Consider the following 16,625-nt stretch of genomic DNA (forward strand, 5'->3'; position numbering starts at 1 on the left):
AAAAAAAATTTCCAAACACCACATTTCCAAATGTAAAGATAACGGGCATTTTAAAAGAAATGAAGTGTTGCATATGGCCGCAGTTCAATCCTCTTCTCTGAAGTACTTTACTGTACTTTGGAAGGTAGTTCTTTCATCGCGTACTTTAGCCAAACCTTTAAATAGAAGACAACAATCCCAGCAGTACTGTGCTGTAACTAGTTCCCTAATCTTCGGATGACGCTCAAGAATATTTAAGACCTAATCTTCCATCGTTTTATCAGTATCAGTCCATAACTACTTGAACAAGTACATTCAGACATCTTGATACATCCTTTGAGAGAACTGCACTCAGAGGTCAGAATGGGAAAGAAAGCGGAAAATAACAGGCTAGTACATGGGCTATTTCTTCATTTCTCAAGTGCCTTACCCTCAAGTTACTTTTGTCTTCAGCAGTGCTATGCTCACATGAAAGGGTAACAAGACTTCCACAGGCATTTATCGTTACCTCACTGAGTGAGCCTAACTCCTTTCCAATGAACTGCAGGGGAACCCATTGTTGTTGGAACTGGAGAGGTTCACTCGTACCCTCCTCACGGGAAAGATCGCTAGATTTGGCGAAAGCAGCACTGAAGCATTTACCTGAACACTTGAAAGGCTAGTTAGCTTGAAAGCAGAGATCTTTATGGGCACTTAAGGATGAGGTTAGTAAGCCACATCAAGTACAAGTGAGTTACCGCTGCAGTGATGCCAGGCTTTGTTAAAAGAAATGTATCTTTACAGTAGATCCTAAAGACACAGAAAGATGCGTAGATTTCATATATAACATCCATAGTGCCCAAAGCATATGCCAGGACTTGGCTTGTACAGGTGTGCAGTGGGAGGAAGAAAGCAGGGTAAAAGAACCACCAAATTAGAACTCAGACAAATCAAATAAAATTCAAAATCGTTGTCATATTCACTAAGTAGCTTATTCTCTCACTCTATGGGCATAGTTCAGACCTTCCAGTGTTTAAAAAGGGACATATCCAAATCATACAAGCGAAGCAATTGGAAACAAATGCCAAACACAGGAAAGCAGCAGGAAAAAAAACCCACCATAGAAGAATACAAGACATCACCCCCCTGAAGTAGATAACCCTGAACTCATCCTAGAACTACATTCCTCTCTGGCCAGAAAACAGCATAGTCAACTCAGCAAACACTAAATTACAAGGGAAAGCATGCAAGCTCACAGGCAGCAAAATTAAAGGTGGATGCACTAAGACTCTTTAAGTTGCTCTGTGCCAGAAGACTTTTGGAAGGAACCCCACTCTAATTGCCTTTCTTTAGCATCTGCCGTTACGCCTTTGCACCTGTGAATGAAAAATGCATTGCAGCATAGCTACTAGCACAGACTAGCCTCTCTCCTTTTGCTTGCTGTGTTGCTCCCTTGGCTAAACCAGACCATTCCGAATCTAATCTGAATACAAAACGATAAATGATGCAGCCACCTGAAATAAGCTTCTAAATTGCAATTAAACAAAAATAGGTAGAACAATAATTTCAAACATCCCACTAACCACAATATGAATTTTTATTAGGTTTCCACTCTCCCAGTCAATCTTTCTCTGGCTGATCATAATAAAGCGACTGATTGTGAGCGATAGCAAGAGTAGCAGACACCAACCAACTAGGATGGAATAGAGGATGCCCGGCCGATCAGAAGGAGGCTGGATGTTTCGGTCCTGATCTATGGCTTGTATGGGTGGAGTGACACTGATGGGATTCACACGTGCCTGAAATGAAAAATCAGACAGATTTGAAACAGAAAAATTAGAAAGCCAGTAGGCGAATCTTTAGGTTTAACACAAAAACATCTCACTGAAAAGGGTATTTGCTGAAATTGCAGGAGAAAAAGTACTCATATTTAAGAATAGTTACAGCACACGTCCCTTTTGAAGTCAAAATTAAGTAGGCAACATATATATTTCTACAGCAATCTCTTTCAGATACATTTTATACTATAATAGCATCTTCAAGGAAAGGAAGCTTCCAAATGTTCAAGCAAATGCTTGACTATGCTACTATAAATGGTCCCTCGAATCAGACATTTCAGACATCATCATAGCAGTGAAATACAGCAAATGCTTTAAAAAAGGAAATAAAAACAAATTGAATTTGAGAATCATTAGGAGCTAGAGTGGCTGTGATACAAAAATATATACCGCAAAAGAAATTCAAGCCAAGGTACAGACATTTTAAGGACAGGTACATTTGAAAAGTTTGGATGGACACTGCAGTAATTCACACCATTATTCAGAAGCAGAGTGATCTCGCATGCTGAACACAGAAACGGAAAGCCAGAAAAAGCATTTGCAGGCTTTCATCTTGTTCAGTATTTGTACGCCCATTTCTCTACCTACCAACTTAATAGCATTCCTGTACCTACTAATAGCACTTAGCCCTCACTGTTGCTTTGAATATTTCCTAAAGTTTCCCTATGCCAATGCACGCTCCAGCGGTAACACCAGAGCTGCCATTCCCAACTCTAAAAAGAACAGTTTCGGTAACCTTGGCTGCTTTATCGACTAGAAATGTCGCTACTCCATGAATGCACGTGCCTCAGTCTTTTCCATCCCCTTCTTGGAACTTTTATTTGCGTGGCCAAAACACTTAATAACCTCTATGAAAAAACAGACACCTTTTTTCCATATATGGTTAATCCTGGCGGCCTTTGCTTTGGAAAGCTCTAATGCTTCATGTTCTGCAAGAGGGAACTTGAAATTTCACGTAGGAATAGGAATGAGGCCAGCCCACACTTGGCCAAGTTTTGGCACAGCCTTTAGAAATCCCCCTGCTGAGATTTGCAAGAAATCTGCAAGAGCTTTGGCGATGCCCATCAATAAACCTAGAGGGAAAAGAGGCGAGGCAGGAGGAGGAGAACAAGACAAGAATGGATGCAAGGCAGTTTGCAAGAGGGGAGAGTTAATACCCCCTCCTGTAATTTTGAACGTGTAGCCACACGGTTATCTGCAATAACACAAGCTGTTCTGCCCACGGTTTGCCCACCCAGAAGTCATTTCCTACAGGTTACCGAGGCCCGATGAGGCTTTTCCAGGCTCACGAGCCAGGGCTCGCAGCCACGCGTGGTTACGCAGCTCTCGGCTTTGGGTGCAGAGCATCTATCTGCCCACAAAGATGGGACGGGTACCTCCTCACCCTGCCTCTCTGCTCATGGCTTTTTCCACAGCTCCCAACGGGCAAGCGAGGTCCTTTGTCACACGCCTGTTTCCACTTTCGACTCTTTAAAAAATTAAACTCTTAAAAGTGTAATGAGGAAGAAGAGCTCAAAATAGGCATAAAGAGAGAGAGAAGAAGATATATTTGACATATGTTTGAATTTTTAAAATGCTTGAGGACTGCATAAAAGTTACGTGCTGAGAGATAAGATTATGCATAAAACAGTCCAAGACTAAAATGCTATTTTTAAATTTACAGATCAATCGAAGCACACTCAGAAAAATCTACATTATAGTCAAAAACATACCCCCAACAAAAATAACCCCATTTGCTAAGACTGGCTAAGTTTTAAACTCACCATTACAATATTGCAGGCCAAACTGAAACATCTATGTCTATGTCCATGCTAGAGTAACAGCAATGGATCTAGCCTTGTCAATAATGAGCTGTCAGCTGTACCCGACCGCCCAAACTAGACTAAAATAGTAACTGTTGGATATCTAACTCAGATAGCAAGGACATGCGCTTTATTTTCCAATTCAAGGAGAAGCTCAAGAGCAGCATTTAGAAGAACTGCATTTGAAATTAAACAGGTTCTACTTGAACGATAGATACTTTATCCCACGGTGCCACCATTACACTGACTCCTCAGAACCAAAGCAAGCAATTGAACAGAAGCAAATCGTATAAGAAAACTAAGAAGTTTACTTCTTATACAGAAGTATAAAAAACTAAGAATGAAAGGTGAAATCAAAATTTAATGGATTTCATCTAAGTTGTTTACGTAGGTACTGTAGACACCCTGAAATGGGCTGCTCATACACTAGAAAATATCATGCAACAAGATCAATCGCAATCCGCTGAAATGTTTAGGGATAATTTAAAGCTGTTTTGAATTAAATAGGCTGATGTGCCTTGAAGCAAAGCTAAAGGTACTTTCATATTGTTTTAATAATCTGTACACAATGCAAGTACCTTTTTAATTTAAACTTAAATTAGAACTATGAAACATAACTGCACAAAACAGCAGCTATTAAGTATGTTAATGTATTCATAAAAGCACATGTAGGTTTGTTTCAGAAGGTGTACATGCACTTTTTATCAAAAATAATTGTTCAAAAAACTTGTAGTCAAAACATGCTTTGATCAATAGCAGTAAGAACCATGATTATTACATAGGGATATTTCTCTCTTTCCAGAGCACTTGAAAATGTAAAAGGCACGAACAGGCACTCACAATTTCCCCAGGTTCCAGTCGGCAGTAAAGCGGTCGGGGCTCACAGAGCCCCAAGGCAGCTCCTCAGAGCCCCTCTCACTGTGATACGCCAATCTGTTCTGTGTATCACAGTTAGCAGTCATCGCTGAAGACCAGCAGACCGCAAAGACACAATACCCGCCGTCATCCTCACCAGGAGGTTCAGAGAAAAGGTGAGGCTTTGCTCCGCCCTCGGAGAGAGAAGGCACGGTCACATATAGATAGAAGGGGGCTCCTGACTTAAGCAGAGGAGGTAGAGCCTCCTCGCAGCCCTGCAGAGTGGGCAAACATTACAAAATGGGGTCTGTGACAGCCACCATTTTGTATTAGATCCAACATCCTTGGGGAAAAAAAAAACCCTATCATGGTTGTTCTTGGCCTCCAAAGAGAGCTCCATAAAGAGATGGAAGCTTAATAAAAGGAAAGGGAAAAAACCCAGATTACTGAAAGAGAGAAATGTTTGCGGGGGCCCACACCTGCTTAAGGACTCTCAGTTGAAGGCAAAAAAAAAGCACACGGGGTTTTTATTAAGACAGGCTTGAGAAAGGGCAAGGCAAGTCAGCACAGCCACGCAGCGGTGCAGGGAAGGTTACTCAGAATAAATAGATGGCCTTCAAAAACCAGCCACTTCCAAGTGAAGGACATAAAAGGGTTCACAAGCTCTGGCAGAAGCAGGTGATTAAAAAACAAACAAACAAACAAGGAGATCCTGTCATTTCTAGGGTAAGATATGCAGTAATTTATTTACTTCTTCCTCATTAGGGAAGAGATCTCTCAGTTATTGGTTTTGGTATTAATAGACTTCCAGGTGCTTCAATATAGCAGAATACACCATCAGGCAGGCCAAAAAAAAGAACCCCAAACCCCAATTCCAAACGTTATCAGAAGTATTAATAAATTTTAAAAAATAAATCCTTCTTCAAACAGAACTGTGACAGGAAGCCTGCCAGGGAGTCTGCAGGGCCAGGAGATGATCAAGGCAAAAAAACATTTAAAAAAAAAAAAAAGCTCAGCGAGGATAAGGTAGTAGCACAAAACCTGACAGTTTTTCCTCCTTTTGTGTTCACTGTGAAAGGACTCAGATGGGTCCCCATGCCAGCACCTTCTCCACGCGGGATGGCTTGCAGGCACTTGCACTGAAAAAGCCAAATAAAGACTAACATGAGGCCAAGAGCAGATGGGTTTCTCAAGGAAGGCAAGAGTGAATTGTATGAACTTGCTTTGCTATGTAATCTCCTGCTTAGAAGTGCTTTTGGTACCTGAGGAACAGCAGGTGGCAAACATACCATCAGGGTGACCCAGCGGAATACCACCAGGAAGCCTGAGGCTTGTACCAGGAAAAATTAGCAGATGATGAAAAATTAGCATTCTGAGCAAACACATGAATAAATACAACACACCAGGGAACGTTTGGTTTCCTGCAAAGGACAATCCAGCCTCTCAGACTTACTGTGGTTCCCTGCAGGAGCCACCGGCACACGTGTACCGGAGAACCCTTTGACATGGCGCGTGTAGATTTCCAGCCAACTTTGACAAGCTCCCTCACAAAACACTCTTACGAAAATTTGGCCTAGACAGAAAACAAGCGAAGACTGGCATATCCAGGAACAGTTAGGTTAGGAGACATGAGGCACAGCAGGAGTAAGCTTCCCGTTTCCGCAGGGAGAGAGGGGATAATCCACAGGGATCTGTGCTAGTACCGGAGCTGCTCAGGTTACTCCCATGTGACCTCAAAAACGCGGGGCAGAACACAATAAAGAAGAACTACAGATTATACTAAATTATTCAGAGTAGAGAGTATGAAGGTCACCTGCAAAAGACTGCAGTCTTAAGCACTGAAGGCCGTGTAACTTAGTGAAATACCTCAAGTTTTTTCACATTTTCCTCTCAAATATTCAGTCATATCATGAAAAACCACCAACCAAAACTCTCAAGAGAAATCTACTCAGCTTTGTTTGGGAGGGCAATGAGTCAAAATGATCCTCCTTTTCAATGGAGTCAAACAAGACTTGACTGCTCTGAGGCTTGACGGCTATGAGGACAGAGCACTGGGAATCTGTCCCTCAGCTCTTTTCAACAGAACGAGCTCTCGTAATTCGTTATGAAATGATCAGTGAATAATAAAATGTTTATTCATAAATGGTATAAAACAGTGCCATTCGCCTACCCCAGTCACCAAATGATACACACTTCAAAAAGCAGCAGCATCGAGTTTCTGTCATGGGAAAGACGACGGAAAATTATCTGAAGTTACTGTTATAAAATCGAAAGGCTTAGAAGAGGAAAAAACCCACAAACAGCAAATATTCATTCAAATGCTTTGTCTTAATACATTTAATGAAGCTGGGAAACGCTTACATTCATTTGCTACGCTCTTTTTATGTCTTGCTCTTTGACCTGTGTGGTTAGCCAAAATTTGGCTGCAAACTGTTTCTGTTTAGAAGAGAAACCAGTAACGGAGCTAGGTCTGTTTTAAAGAATCCTGTTCATTCAGTAGAAAGGCAAAAGCCAGGTTTCCCTGGAGAGGAGAGAAACTGAGCTTCCAGACACAGTACTCCTGCTTACATCTTTGAACGTACTTCGACCACAAAAACTCTTTTTGCTTTTATTCAGGACGTGACTACTCCTGCAACATCTGAGCCTGTCTCTGATGTTTCCCTCTCCGCCTGCTTTTCTGATTCACCATACACACCTTCGTAACGCAGGGAAACTCTTTCAGTTGTTACCTCTATTTCAAATGGTGACACGTGCCTCAAATACAGATGTCTAAGTGGGACAATAACATGATAATAGGATAATAAGAAAATAATAATGACTGGCAGAAATGTCCCTATCTTTTTCTTACCTGAAAAAGACATTAAACAATCTAAAGCAAAAGATCTTTAAACCAGCACATCATTGACTAGTCCCAAAAGTCACCAAGTAAGCCATAAACCTCTGCTTGCATTTGTGCTAGAGTGTTTTAGGCTCCTACTAAGGATAGTGAGGGAAAGGAACAATTGATTTTTTTAACTTATTTATTAACGTGGAGCTTAATAAATTTAGGACTACAGCTGCATTCAAAAATCCAAACAGGATCCCTAGGCATCTGTGTATAAACATGTATTGTTTTCATCATCACATGGTGAATGAAATACAGTACAGAACGATTAAAAGGGAATTTACAACTGAAATGCAGAAGAGGCATTTCGTGCTTTGAAGCATAATAACACAAGTGACATTTTTAAAAGTTACATATTTTCCAAAGATTTCGTAGGTATGTTATTTTATTTTAAGCATTTTAAATGTCCACGAATGCCAGACTTTCAATAGAAGGAGATGTACAATGTCACAGGTTTTAAATGCAATAGCTCAATTATTGGATTAAAAACTGAAACTGAGGATTTTGTTGTCTTATACAGACACTTCTGATTGATTGTTCATGTGACTGCCACCTGCCTCCTCCTCCTTCCTCAGTTATAACTCCCCTCACCATCATCCTCCCCTGAGGTTTTTCTCATCCACTTCCTGGGGGTAAAACATTGCTTCTCAGCCCTGCACAATGTCGTTGGAAGATATCAGCTTGGACCTTACGTCTCTGGCAAAACACTGCTAACCGTTTAAAACCAGCGTGTTGCCGAAAAAACACAGAGGGTCATTTTTGCTAAATAATGATTAATAAGCAAGAGAAGAGCAACTTCAGGGAACTACCGTACCTTCCCAACAGAAATGCCCTCTCTTCTTTGTATGTTCACTTGGAGCTCATCTTCCTGATTTTTCAAGCCATGCCGGTCAGAAATACTCTACTTGAAGTTAATGGAATAAACCCCAGTTCAATCTCTGAGGAGTCAAAGCTGAACTTAATGCTGCGTAACTATACCTTTACCCAGATACCTCCCCAGACTATAGCAACTTCATGCATTATTAAACAGTAGCTTTTAAGTGACTTAAAACCTCTCAGGTCAACAACTCAGTTCTCCCTGCATCTAACGCTGTTCTCTCGATATTGTCTGTTTGTTACTAAATAACTATAAGTCAGAGTCACGAAGTACCAGAACCTAACTGCAAGGCTGAACAACAATTTAGGCTTTCACATTAGCTCCCCACGCTGTATCATGTACAGCGCTATGCTGAATTCAAGTTGCCATAGGCTCATTCAAGGCACTCGCTCCATCAAGTACTAAGCATTAAATGAGAAAAGAGAAAGCACTGATTGGTATTTGCTAAGAGTTACCACTTTAGAGATACTTTTTTTTTTTAGACAAGGGACATAATTGTTGCCCAGCCGATACTGAGGATAGCTCTCTTTAAAAAAAAAAAAACCAATATTTTCTATCTTTTCCATGATCTACCTAGATGCAAAGGTAAATTTACCAACAATATCTACTTACAGATAACTCTTCCCTCTAGGGAAGATAAGAAGGAAAAGGGAGGAAATGACACATTTTTAGAGTTAGAATAACAACATGATTTTTCTGCACAGAGCTTTTCTTTTTTTTTGGCTTAGTACCATGAAAACGATTGTGTTCTAGAAAACTGAAACACAGTTAACCTTACTGAACTAGGACACTGTCTGTTTTTGAGCAGGTAATTTAATAATAAGAACTGTCTTTTACGTGATTGAAGACAACAGACCATGAACCAGCCATAGGTTCACAAACTGGGGTGATGCTGCTTTGATGATTCACAACCACTTCAGCTCCCACCTGCCTGCCCTGAGATGGGAGTCAGTGATCAGGGCCACTACACAAGCAGAAGTAAACATAACCAACTGCTGTAAAAGATAAAACCATAGGGAAAGGAAGAGTTCCCAAACTTTTGTTTAGATTCACCAAGGCGAGCTTCCCACCCATAGCGCTCCTATTAGCCTGCATGAAATCTGCTATCAGAAGGGACAAAAACTATACCTTTAGAATTTATCATTGTATTCAAACGCGGCGAGACATTTTCTACCCACTAATTCACATGGAAAACTAAGTTACTAAGACATATACAAAGACCGCTAAAAATAAAAAAAAGGGAAGAATATCATGAAAATATGCATTACTCCAGGTTGACCAAAACAAGATACACCACAGTGCCTTGAGCAACAATCCACCAAAAAAAGGAGTGTTCCCTTGCACTAATATTTCAATCTGTCAGTTTGTGGCAGCATTTCTTAGGCAGACACACAGGTAACTGACCTTTACCCAATATATGCATTACTAGCACAGCTGTGAAAACCCATCCTAAATCACAGTCTTGCCAATAAATTGATATGCTTGTAAAATAGGTTCCTAAGCCATAGTAAGCCCTGCACTACCTATTTGATTGTCCTAGGAACTCTAAGACACGCCTATACACAAATACGATCTGTCCCACGGAGGTATGCAGGACATTTATGAGATGACTGATGCTGAACAGTTAAGAATTTTCTGTAAGGAGTTCAATAAATTGTCGAATATTCAAAAATTTGAAACATCTCCCCAGGCATTTTTCTCTGAGAATGTAAGATCATATATTCAATTGCGAAAATACCAGACCTTATTCCTAAATACTAGCTTATTCTAATTTATCCAGATTCAGCAGATTATAATACTGATTAATTTGGGGGGGAGAGGTTAAGAAAGGTACGGTTTTTTATATGACGGCAAGGAAGTATTTTGATCTGCATCAGCTCAACTGACAGTGTTGCAACAGACATTGCTTCGAACACTGGAAGACTGATGACATTACACCACTCAACTGGCAACAGATTATGAAAAGTCATCTTTTTGCCTACGTTTCCAAGTACTTCTCCCTTTTTCTTCTTCTCAGTCTTCACATTTACCATGTGTCACAGTGGTGACCCTCTCCCGCCTCCCTGCCCCGCACCACCATCCGCACTGGCATCCCCCATCAATAACTGCAAGCAAACCCAATTGCCCTGCCCTCCCATTTTCCCAACTGCCAGCAATCACTGCTTCCCTGCTGCCGCTTCCAGACAATCAGTCACCCCACGACACCTTGCACTGACACCCCCAAGGAACACCACTGTTTTTATTGACTGGTAGCACCAAGTGCAGTTCAACTATAAAAATCGAGGCCAGGGACTCGTATGCTCAAGAACTCCCCTCTTTCCCCAAGCTGTGGGCCTGAATCCACCTGTATGATCATCCAAATTTCTAGCCAAGGACACACGGGACTGAATTCTGCACCAATTAAGCGTCTCAATGATTTTCAAGGCAATAAACCCAGAGTTCCCTGCCCCTCTGTTGCCAGCTTAAGATATATAAAAAGAGTTTGGCTAACTGGATTAAATCACTGAAACACACAGGCTATTTCTTGTGTTGGACAATTTACAGTCTCTACTGCTCTGAACAAAGCTAAGGAAGATGCACATAATGTTTTGCAATGTCCAAACTGTATGAACATACAGATACAGCATTCTTTTGTTTTCCCACGTGTTTTTGTGTGTATCATGTTATCTTCTAGGAAGCGCTGAGAACTGTAGATTATTTCATAGTAATAATGTTTACTGACACAAAATATCCCAAAAGAAAACAATGACTCACATTTAACCATCAGCTTTTCTTGCGCTTCTCTCACAGTGTAAAGCCATACAGATACATGTATTTTCTCAGAACAAGGTGATCAATAGCACAATTAGTTAACGTAACACATTTCACGCTAGCATTTTACACCCTGCAAAGTATTATTTTTACAGCCTTCCCAGTTAGGAAGCTGTAACTGTGGCCAACAGACTCCAAATAAAGCCTAGGGGCCTTCAACGCAGATCAGACTCGTAGCTTAGCTAATGAGTTTACTGATAAAGACAGCAGAACTCTCATCTTTATGCAAACAATAATGAGAAGCTTTTTGCCAGATAGAAAATATTAGTAAAGCAACACACGTTACCCCATGCTGACATCCAGAACCCCTTCAAAGGGAGCCCTACAATATTAAACCAACAAAGTTTTTCATGAATTGATGAATCGTTACGGTTACGCTGGTTCTCCTTGTGCTTTCTTGAGAAACACGTGAGGTTAGAACACAAGTTGTAAATCAGAAATTAGCTAAGATATATCCATGCTGTGCAGAAATGCATACGCTATTGCCAACACAGTACTAAAACAGCAGGAAGAATTGCAAAATCATTCCAACATCGTTTCTTGCTGCTGCTTCAGATGCTTTGCCAGTACAACAAGGGCTGTGACAAAACACTAATGAGCACAAATCCATCATAAAGTACTTGCGTGTCAGTAAAATGCAGAAAAATATTTCAATGGAGTTATCCAGCCACAAGTGAAGTAAATCCAAAAAGCAAGAAACACCCTAGAAAAGAATATCCAGCTGCCAATACTACCAAAAACTTGTCATTAGTCAAACTGAGTACGTCATGTCAAATCTCCCGTTTGCAGGATCTCACCCTTCTCCCTCTCTTCTTGCCTTCCTATTGATAGCCACAAGTACCTACAGACGCTCCCTTTGATCAGTGAGCAAACGCAGGGAGAGGCAGTGCCTCGCATTAGGAGTGTGCAGAATTCCCTATGCTACTCTTTGAGAGCTAATGGGATAGAAAGATGTACAGGAATACAGGGGGAATGGGATTTTCTGACCCTCCTCTGTGACACCATTCAGAACACCAAACTTTTGGGCTGAGATCTCAGCTGAAAGCCAATACCAAGAGAGAAGAAGAAAGCCCCAAGCACAGATTTAAAACACGCTGTGAAGCTGAAAGAGAACAGAGAGTAAACCCCCTCTGCAGAAACTTCTTCTGATCAAATTGTCACAGGAGCTGAACAGGTTTATATAGCAAAAATTCTGTGCCTCGAAAATGCTCCCCAAGAAAGGGCAAACCTACACGAGGAAATCAACTCCATCAAAAATCTATGTTGCTCCACCTTAGAGATTTGCAGGCAATTCACCTAATCTATACTTTTGACTCGTTTGCAACGCTGTACATAGATCTGAAAGTTCATGCTCTATTAAAATAATACTTCTTACCAGCAGATGAAGTTGCAGAGTCCAACCAGACTGTGTGAAATGTCCACGCTTGCTACGAAAATGAAATACGAGCAGCACTGAGCAGCATTCCTGGAGATTAGCTTTGCTGTGTGGCACTTGGGTGAAAGGGCATTTTTATCAATACCCCTAGTCAACCAGGAACTGTTTTCTAACAGTCTACCCAGGGGAATCTAACTATTAACAGCAGACAGTAAAACTCGTATTATGAAATCATTGTTTAAAATTGTTCAGTTCAAACATGCGTATATGCAGAAAGTAATAACAACAATGGGGATTGATCTGCAAGTTTAAAATAAATCTAACTTTTCTATTTATTTCTAAGAAGTTCACCTTCATTTCTAAAAGCCACTGATAAGAAGCAACCGTGGATAACTTATGCAGTTGACATGCATGAACTAACCTCTCGTGTCTTCTCTGGGGGTATAAAAAGTGTTTTGCTAACTGATGGGAAAAACTAAGACACGAGATTGATTATTAAGAAGGGACATTTTTTCCAAATTTGGCACCATAGTTATCAAATAGGTTTTAGCACCTTATTTAGTTGTTCAATATAGTCCATGGTTGCTGTGTTCTTCGTTTCCTATTGTGCACAATGTTTATGCAGTTTACTAAAACGAAAACTGTAAAATTCAAATATCCTGACAGACCGTGTTGTTAACAGAGTAAGCTGTCAAAAACCACAATTCCTTTCATTTATTTGTAAAAACAAGCCACCTTTGAGGGGGAAAAAATATTTTGAAAGAGCAGCAAGATAGCATAATGTATCAGAGCAAAGAGGAAAATAGAGACTATTTTTATCAACGATGTCTTGCAGGAACAGCAGGTCCAAAAAAGAATTGAATTCCATCAGGATCTGATCACAGTGCTTAGTAAATTGCTTTTTCTGTATCTGACATGCTTTATAAGAAACATCTCCAAAAGAGTATCCGCGCTGGAGACTAAACGAAATGCATTATGCAATGGGCCTCCTGCCTCAGCACACAGGTATAATCTCCTGTCCAATACAGGCAAAAGCAAGAATTCAATCTGGAGGTTCTATTTGTTCCAATGACTGTGATTGAGGAACAATAAACATTTCCTTTTGACATTTCACTTTTTTCCATATAAACTATGAAGTCTATTTCTTTGATTATCTTTCAAATTCTTGATAGTAGGTTTATTATTATCATGATTTCTGTTCAGGGTTCAGAACGAGGCAAGAGAATGGCTGCAGAAAAGCAACTTGTAAAACCCAAGACAAACACACCTACTTCTGCTTGACACAGATTCACAAAAATGAGGAAATATTTAAAGATCATATGATTCATTTTACACATAGATTTTATTAAGATAATGTGGTTGGTTTGGTTTTTTTATTTACACGTTTAGCATCTTCCTTCAGAGAACTTTCCTTTGGTAGAGCCATTTTCTCACCTGGAGGAAAAAGCAAGGTCACAAGTCTCAAAGGAGAGGAAATTTCAGAAGTATTGAATCTGCAGTCAAGCAGTTTTCCCAGCAGTCACACTGATACAGGAGTCTAACATTTGGGGTTAGCAAAACCCCACTATGGACCACCACTCAGCTTTTAAAACAAACATTTACATTTTCTGTACTGATTTTTTTTTTTTTTTAATACTTTAACTAAATAGGCACTTCCCCAACATTGGACACTTAAATTCAGCTGGACAGGGTGCTGGGCCATCTTGTCTAGACCAAGAGCTTTTGGACCAGATGATCCTTGAGGTCCCTTCCAACCTGTGTGATTCTAGTTCAGGCATGGCAATGTCAGCTGTAACTACCTAACACCTGACTTTTTTCAAACTGTATCCACCGCTGTCCTTTTCTCATTGAAGTTTGCCACCCTGTCAAGAGATAATTTTAGGTAGAGATTTTGTGCCCAGAGCCAGCTACAAATTCTGTATCACCATTATTATAACCACTTTATTAGGCTGCTTTAATGGGAACATTAACAGTGCATTAATGACACTTAGATTGAAGGTTGAAGGAAAAATTCATTTTCCTACGTGTATTTCAAATGCTTTAACTTTCAATAAATTTGTGCAGTTATGCGGATATATAATATGTGTGCGTGTACACACACAGTCTGCAAGGGTCAATTAATCCGTAACTTCATCCTCACATCTTTCTATGGTATAGTGGAATTTAACTCTTATGTTTACATGCTTCTTTCTCAAATTCCAATACTCTTCCAGAAGAAAAAGCAAGAATTATTTACAAAGCAAACTCCTAACTATCTAGCCATGTGAGCTGCTTTAAACTTGAGCACTGCTGTACTGCCAGGGGTATTGATGCAGAGCCAAATGCAGACTAACCACACTTCCCTGTTTCAGAAGAGAGTGTTCCAGCTCACCATGAACTTCCTCATGCTCTGGAAGATAGACTGCTAGGATTTGAGCAGATTTTTCTATAGAAGCATTATCAACAGCACAGAGCAGAGGCAAACATAACCATACTGGTAATGGTGACGATGGGCTTCCCCCCCCACCCTCCTGACTGGAGGCGGGGAAATGCTCTTTGGCATGGCACAACACACTCTCTTTGGCTTCTTCGTATTTTGGACATGGGGTCAGGGCACTGGTGAGAAACTGAGCTGCTGGGCTGGGACTGCAGGGCTCCTTTGGCTGCTCCCTCCCCGGTGCGATCCCAAGGTGGACAGCACAGCTGGGAAGGCTGCTGGCCCCCCAAAGGCAAACACTGCCTTGGGAACACGACAACAACTACATGTGGAACAAGGGCACATCTGTACCGCAGGCTGCAGTGGATCAAGGAGACTCCCAAGTTAGCCTTAAAAGACCAGGGACAACCAAAAGAACAGGTAAAGTAGCCCAAGGTGAGGTCTGAGCTGCCATGCCTACATTGCTATCAAGAGCCGTACCGTGAATGCCAAGCCTGGGGAGGAAGTCTTCGCCAAATCGCGTGCTCTTGGGCGTAGAATGTCACACAACTGCTGACGAGAAGGTGACAGCAGATCCTGCTGCCCTGTTTCAGAGCAGGGCCACAAGGCTTTGTGGTGATCAAAAGGGAAGCAGCACTCAGAGTGCCTCTCGCAGCCGCCCAGGGTGAACACTTTTGCCCCAGACAGGAAGCTCCTCTGCTACTTTATCTCCCGTTACTTGCAAGTGTACTCGCACATACCTGCAAAACCTTAATTGATGAATCATTATTTGATTAACTGAAGAACTAATATAATCTGCACCCTCTGCATTGTGACAACTAGCTGGAAAGAGAAATCTTTCTTCCCAACCCTTAAGGAATAGTTAGTTTATAGTTTAATGGGATAGCCTAGCTATTGAAATGATAATTATCTCTACAAGGATCAGTGTTATGACATAGATAAGAATTTTTCTGGAGTGAAGTTCACTGATAAAGCATTGCTGCAGAAGTATTTTGTCTAAATGTCAACATTTGAAACCTTTAAATGTTTCTAAATGACATTTAAGGATCAAATAAATTCATACGTATGCTTCCTCTTTGAGAACAGCTCCACTTCACACCGTAACAAACACGGTTTTATGAAACAGAAAACAAGCGTGCGTATTGTGAAAGTGGCTTTTTTGTCATGGCAAATATCCAAGACAACAATTAAATCACACAAGTAGTTGATTGTAGATTCAAGATACAGACCGAAGCTCAGAACGAGACAGTGATGGTACTTTCTCAGGCACTCTTTCCTCTCCTGAAGCTCTAGTTTTTGAGGAGAGACAGGCTCAATCACTTCCCATCTGAAATCCCTTATGGCATCACAGAAAGCAAGACAGTTTCAAATCCCAGATTGTGGGATATCTCACAGAAGTGAGGAATCACACTTTTCTGCTGTCCTCATGTAATTATTTTTGTAAGCTGTGTGATCTCACACATTATGCTAAAGTCTTCTTTGTTATGAGGCTGGTGCTTTTTAAAATTTTTCTTCTTCCTAACAAACTTTAAAATGAAAACTGGAGAATGAACAAAGAATATAATAGGATGAAGCAGCAAGATCTTTTCAACTAAGACTAGGGTGTTTGGCAGTTTTTGTATTTCATTAATTGAACAGATTTTTGGCATTGGTTCTGCCCCACAACGAGGAAGTGGTTTACACTAGTGAACCTGTAGTACTGCACACAAACCCACCCAGCAACTCTGGCGATCTCTCTCAAACGTTTTATGTATTTGGTTTATGTGACTGATGTGCCAGACCAAAGTTTGAATCAAAGCAGATCATTTC

At 40.7% G+C, this 16,625-nt stretch overlaps 1 protein-coding gene across 1 annotated transcript in view; it reads right to left on the reverse strand.

Annotated features, from left to right (window-relative positions):
- Positions 1-16,625, reverse strand: part of PCDH15 (protocadherin related 15) — a 379,975-nt gene that overhangs the window by 226,567 nt on the left and 136,783 nt on the right. The window contains exon 9 of the mRNA XM_059821547.1: positions 1,649-1,757. Coding sequence (XP_059677530.1) covers positions 1,649-1,757 — 109 coding nt within the window. The remainder of the gene's footprint in view (positions 1-1,648; positions 1,758-16,625) is intronic.

This window comes from Gavia stellata, chromosome 9 (genome assembly GCF_030936135.1).
Source record: "Gavia stellata isolate bGavSte3 chromosome 9, bGavSte3.hap2, whole genome shotgun sequence".
NCBI lineage: Eukaryota > Metazoa > Chordata > Aves > Gaviiformes > Gaviidae > Gavia > Gavia stellata.